At 39.0% G+C, this 5962-nt stretch overlaps 1 protein-coding gene across 1 annotated transcript in view; it reads left to right on the top strand.

Moving 5' to 3' along the window:
- PDHX (pyruvate dehydrogenase complex, component X) overlaps window positions 1-2236 on the top strand; it is a 61597-nt gene extending 59361 nt beyond the window's left edge. The window contains exon 11 of the mRNA XM_009886444.1: window positions 1813-2236. Within this exon, the coding sequence (XP_009884746.1) occupies window positions 1813-2077 (265 nt within the window). The 3' untranslated portion in view covers window positions 2078-2236. The remainder of the gene's footprint in view (window positions 1-1812) is intronic.
- The last annotated feature ends 3726 nt before the right edge of the window (window positions 2237-5962 follow it).

Raw genomic sequence — 5962 nt, 5'->3', positions numbered from 1 at the left:
GAGGGACCTGGACAAGCTTGAGAAGTGGGCCTGTGTGAACTTCAAGAGGTTCAACAAGGCCAAGTGCCGGGTCCTGCACCTGTGTCAGGGCAACCCCTGGTACCAATACAGGCTGGGGGATGAAGGGATTGAGAGCAGCTCCGCCAAGAAGGACTTGGGGGTACTGGTGGATGAAAAGCCTGTCGTGAGCTTACAATGCGCGCTCGCAGCCCAGAAAGCCCACCATATCCTCACTGCATCAAAAGGAGTGGGGCCAGCAGGTTGAGAGAGATGATTCTGTCCCTCTACTGTCTCCTCTATGAGTCTTATGAGGAACGAATGAGGGAACTGGGGTTGTTGAGCCTGGAGAAGAGGAGGCTGAGGGGGGAGACCTTATCACTCTCTACAACTACCTGAAAGAAGGTTGTAGAGAGGCGGAGGCTGACCTCTTCTCCCTGTTGACAAGTGATAGGACGAGAGGAAATGGGTTCAAGTTATGCCAGGGGAGGTTTAGATTGGATATTAGGAAAAAATTTTTCACTGAAAGGGTTACTAAACATTGGAATAGGCTTCCCAGGGAGGTGGTGGATTTGCCATCCCTAAAAAAGGGTAGGTGTGGTACCTGGGGACATGGTTTAGAAGTGGTTTTGTCAGGGTAGGTTAATGGTTGGACTTGATCATCTTAAAGGTCCCTTCCAACCTCAGCAATTCTATGATTCTACTCTACCCTGGTGAGACCCCACCTGGAGCACTATATCCAGCTCCGGAGCGCTCAGCACAGGAAAAGCCTGAATCTGTTGGAGGGGGTCCAGAGGAGAGCCGCAAAAATGATCAGAGGGATGGAGCACCTCTCCTGTGTGGACAGGCTGAGAGATTTGGGGGTGTTCAGCCTGGAGAAGAGAAGGCTCAGGGGAGACCTTATTGTGGCCTTTCTGTACTTAAAGGGGGTCTACAGGAAAGATGGGGACAAACCTTTTAGCAGGGCCTGTTGTGACAGGAGAAGGGCTAATGGTTTTAAACTGAGAGAGTGTAGATTCAGATTAGATAGAAGGAAGACATTTTTTTACGATGAGGGTGGTGAAGCACTGGAACAGGGTTGCCCAGAGAGGTGGTATGTGCGCTGTTGCTGGAAACCTTCAAGGTCCAGTTGGATGGGGCTCTGAGTAACCTGATGTAGTTGAAGATGTCCCTGCTCATTGCAAGGGGGTTGAACTAGATGACTTTTAAAGGTCCATTCCGTCTCAAACTGTTCTGTGAGTCTCTACAGATTAATCTTTTTTCTACTTCGCAGGAACTATAAAAAAGGAGGAGATGGTGGGTGAGCTTCCTCTATAGACAGTTTGTCACAAAGTAGTGCAAGCCTTACCACTTCCCAGTTGCTGACACAGAGAAAAACGTTCAAGGTAGAAAGGTGTGATGAGGCTTTCTTGTGCGTGAGTGATACCTAGATGTCCCAATTGTATCACTTGATTGTCAGCAGCTATTGTAACTTAAAGTTGTGACATTCAATCTAGAAGACATTAGTCTTGGAATAGGGACAGGCAAAGTCTTTTTGAAGATATTACTTTCCTGTCCTACTTTCTGCTTTTAGTGCATATAGTGCAAGGATATATTACTGTAAAGAAATGGGACTTTTTAAAAGGTGCATTAGTTGTAATCTCAAAAATCTCAAACTCTTGAGAGTTTGAATGTACACAACAGAAATCTAGTTCAAATTTAATGGTTTTTGCCTTGGGAGAGAATTAGATCATAGTAATCATTGAATATACATTATTTCTTCTAGGGGATGTATAATTTCTGACTTTACTGGTAACTCTTTTCTCTTTCATTTAGTATCTCCAATCTGGGCATGTTTGGTGTCAATGATTTCACTGCAGTCATAAACCCTCCTCAGGCCTGCATCCTGGCTGTGGGCCGAGCAAGACCAGAGCTCAAGATTGTGGAAGATGAAGAAGGGAATGAGAAACTTAAGCTGCATCAACTCATGACAGTGACTCTTTCAAGTGATGGTCGGGTGGTAGATGATGGACTGGCTTCAAAATTTTTGGAGACCTTGAAAGCCAACATAGAAAATCCAATGCGACTTGCCTTGTGTTAAACTCGGTGAAGAGTGCTTCTTGTTTTGACAACATAGATAACTGTTGTTTTTCTGTTTAGAGGAGTAAATAGTTACTGTGAGATGGATAGTTAAAATATTTAAGTTACTGAATTAACGTGCAAAACTATTCATTTTCATGCTTTTAGTCTTTTGCAGTGACCAGGTTTTATACTGTAATGTTAAAAAGACTTTAAAGTTAACATACTACATTTCTTTAAACACTTAGTACTAATGGCACATAACATTTGCATAGAAAAGTTAAGCTCCACTGTAAAGGAAAATTCGAGAAAACTTTATTAAATTTAAAAAGGAATTATAGAATACTTTGGGTTGGAAGGGACCTTTAAGGGTCATCTAGTCCAATTCCCCCTGCAATGAGCAGGGACATCTTCAACTACATCAGGTTGCTCAGAGCCCCATCCAACTGGACCTTGAAGGTTTCTAGCAACAGGGCGCTTACCACCTCTCTGGGCAACCTGTTCCAGTGCTTCACCACCCTCATCTTAAAAAAAAAAAATTTCCTTCTATCTGATTTGAATCTACCCTCCTTTAGTTTAAAACCATTAGCCCTTCTCCTATCACAACATGCTCTGCTAAAAGGTCTATCCCCATCTTTCTTATAGGCCACCTTTAAGTATTGAGAGACCGCAATAAGGCCTCCCCAAAGCATTCTGTTCTCCAGGCTGAACAACCCTGACTCTCTCAGCCTTTCCTCGTAGGAGAGGTGCTCCATCCCTCTGATCATTTTTGTGGCCCTCCTTTTGACCTGCTTGAACAGATCCATGTCTGTCTTGTACTGAAGGCTCCCGAGCTGGATGCAGTACTCCAGGTGGGATCTCACCAGAGCTGAGATGGGATGCTTTATTTACGGGCTAAATATGTAGCTTTTAGAGTGAGGAAAGCAAAAATCATAATTGAGCAAAGTAATGCTATGAGTCCTGGTCAATACTGAGATAGCCGAGTAGCTAAATTATATTGCTGCAATAGGACATTCTGATTTGTATTTCATTTACATCACAGGTTTAACAGGTTTTTTATCTTCTCCTTTACTGTAAGCTACATTGAAGAAAACAAGGTGACTGTGGAGGTGAATGGGGAAAAGAAATGAGAGGAAATTCTGAGGCTAAATTAGTTCATAGATTAAAAAAAATAATTTCTCAAAATAATAAGCCATCTGGTGAAATCCACAGCTTCATTTGTATAATTACAACTCATTGTAACCCATTTAAACTGTCGGTGTATCTATTGTTTTCAGTATTTTAAGTTAACTGCATAATCTAATGCCTTCCAGAGAGGTAGAGAGGAGAATAAACTTGTCTGAATAAATGCATTCTCTGTAAAGGATGGAATCTCAGCGTGGTTGACTTATAGTTTTTGGTGGAACCAACATTTAGTAAAAAAACAACATTGTGTGGTTGTGGTTTTCTTTTTTTAAGAAAAAAAAATGGTTTTCTTCAATTTAATTTGGAGACAATTACTTTTTTTAAATTTACAAGTTGCCTCAACTCAGATGTGTTCTTCAGTACCCCATTTTTTTTTTTTCGGGTACTTTGTGATATGTTGTGGTTAACTTAAAAGCCAAGTTAATTATACCAGCAGCACTGTGATGAAGAACTAGCTTTCATCTCTTAATCTCATAGAGGTTCCAGTGTGAAAGGTCAAATTTTGCACAAGTATTTGCTGATTAGTGCTGTGCTTTGCACAGATAGAATAAAGATGTAAGTAGAAAGTGTTCCATTATCAGTGTATGTTGAATTATAACTTGAACGTGAAGTGCAGTGGCCTGAAGTTTAAATTAACAGAAAAATATTGGTTGTGGGCTTTTTCTTTTATATAAATATGGAACCATGTATAGTATGTGTTTGTAATGAAATAACTGCATTTACAGGACCTGGTGAGAATATAAATTGTCAGTAGAATTCTGGGAGTTTGTCTTATCCTTGTTTGTGCAAGTACATTTTTTAAACATTTGGAGGACTTGTTTGTTGAGCTGTTGCCATACTTTAAAAGCTAATTGCAAGACAAATTTTCAGTTAATACGGAGTTGAGAGTTTTTGCTAAATGAGTTTGCTTGTTTGGCTTGTTCATCTAACAATAGAGAGAGATTTTCCTTACCAAATCTAGTTTACTGTGCAATACTGGACATATCAATTCTGCGTTTCCAGGAGTTTCTCACTGATAAATAATATTTGAGTTTGGGTGCTGAAGGTTAATTTACAATTTTCAATGGTTAACCAATATTTTTTTCCAAAGTTGTTTGTCAATCCCATGTTACTTTGAAGAGGAAAAAAAACCACACCAATTTATATATTGTCCTTAATAATGTACACGAAGTTCCCATTGTTTGCATAGCTAGATCTGCTCTGTACAAGAGAATTTGCAGACTAATTTAAAAATCTGATTAAAAAAAAAATATATCTTTTCTTCATTGTTGTGCTTGGTGCTCTAGTGGTGTTGTGTGCTCCCCAGCATTTGTGTATTCTGCTCTTTAGCTGGCCACAGTTAAGGGCTGCATGACCGATATGGACAACTTTAGTTTTGCTTGTATGTGTGTTCATGTAGAGCGAGTCAGTATGTTTTGCTTTTGGAACCACTCGAGGGCGCTATTGTATGTAAGTATGGAATGTTTATCATGTCTCATTCTTGGGGGTACCAGTACATCCATTATAGTTTCCCTGCTCGACACAAACAGGTGAAGACAATGCAACTTTTTCTCCAGGTTAAACAAACCTTTACAACTCTTGAACTAGGCAGATCTCAGTAAGGCTTTAATTCCAATTTCTTTACATCAGCCTACTTGCCAGCATTGTCATTTAACATAAAGTTGGATGTATGTGACTTTTCAGTCATCAGCCTGTGAAGGTAATCTCTGGAATTCAGGTATGTGATAGCAGTCACATTTCCTTAATTCAGAGTAATCGTACTATTTGGCAACATCTACCGCTATAGCAAAAGTGGGACAACAAATAGTTACCCATACATATTTCAATAAAACACTGAATATTTTCCTGAAGAATTTAGGGATTTGGGGTTTGGGACAATGGATAAAATGACCTAGAAAGTTAACCATACTGAAATGGTTATGCTTACATTTGAAACAAATTTGCCTTGAAGTAAAAATTTCACAGAAGAAAAATAGAACTTTTCACGTTTTATTCTTTCGGATGTCTTCTGCTAACATCTTTTTTACATGTCTAAACAAGAAATACTTTGAAGACATGTACTTTCTTGAAGAACTAAAAAAAAAAAAAAATTAAGGAGTATGCTACTGTTTGCCTTTAGGATATACTTGGGGAAAATTGCTTTCTTCATATCATTTTCCTTTGCAAGAGGTATAGTTAGAAAAAAAGTAAAGGGTAGCCCTTTTGGACTTTATGATTGTTGGCAAGTATTGCACTGTGTGTCACACTTTAATCCCTAATTACACTGTCAGAATATTTGACTTTTTTGGATCTTTTTTCCTGCAGTGTATTCTCTATGAAATAAAATTTCTGTAATTAGTCTTTCTACATGTAATCCTTGAAAGAACCTTACTTCTGCAAAGTGAATGCTCAGTGCTATTCTAACCTAATCCTTTTGTCCACATGCTCCTCTCCGTCTGTACAAAATGTAGTAGACACTCTTACTTCAACTAATGATCGGTCCCACTGGATACAATAGAATTTTAAAGTTGAGTAGGAAGTTATAAATATGACAAACCAAGAAATGAAATCTGAACATGTGCTTTTGTGTACTATATTTTACAGAAAGTTGCATATTGATCACATTGAAGTATATGCAATTGCAGAGTGAGTTAAGGGGAAACTAATTCAGCATTGTTGGAACTAAGTGATGTGCTTGCTGTGTTTTTCATATGCAATAATTTGTGCCATAAAATGATGGAAA

The sequence above is a fragment of the Charadrius vociferus genome, unplaced genomic scaffold (assembly GCF_000708025.1).
Source record: "Charadrius vociferus isolate BGI_N301 unplaced genomic scaffold, ASM70802v2 scaffold66, whole genome shotgun sequence".
Lineage (NCBI taxonomy): Eukaryota > Metazoa > Chordata > Aves > Charadriiformes > Charadriidae > Charadrius > Charadrius vociferus.
This window is presented reverse-complemented; position numbering and strand designations above follow the sequence as displayed.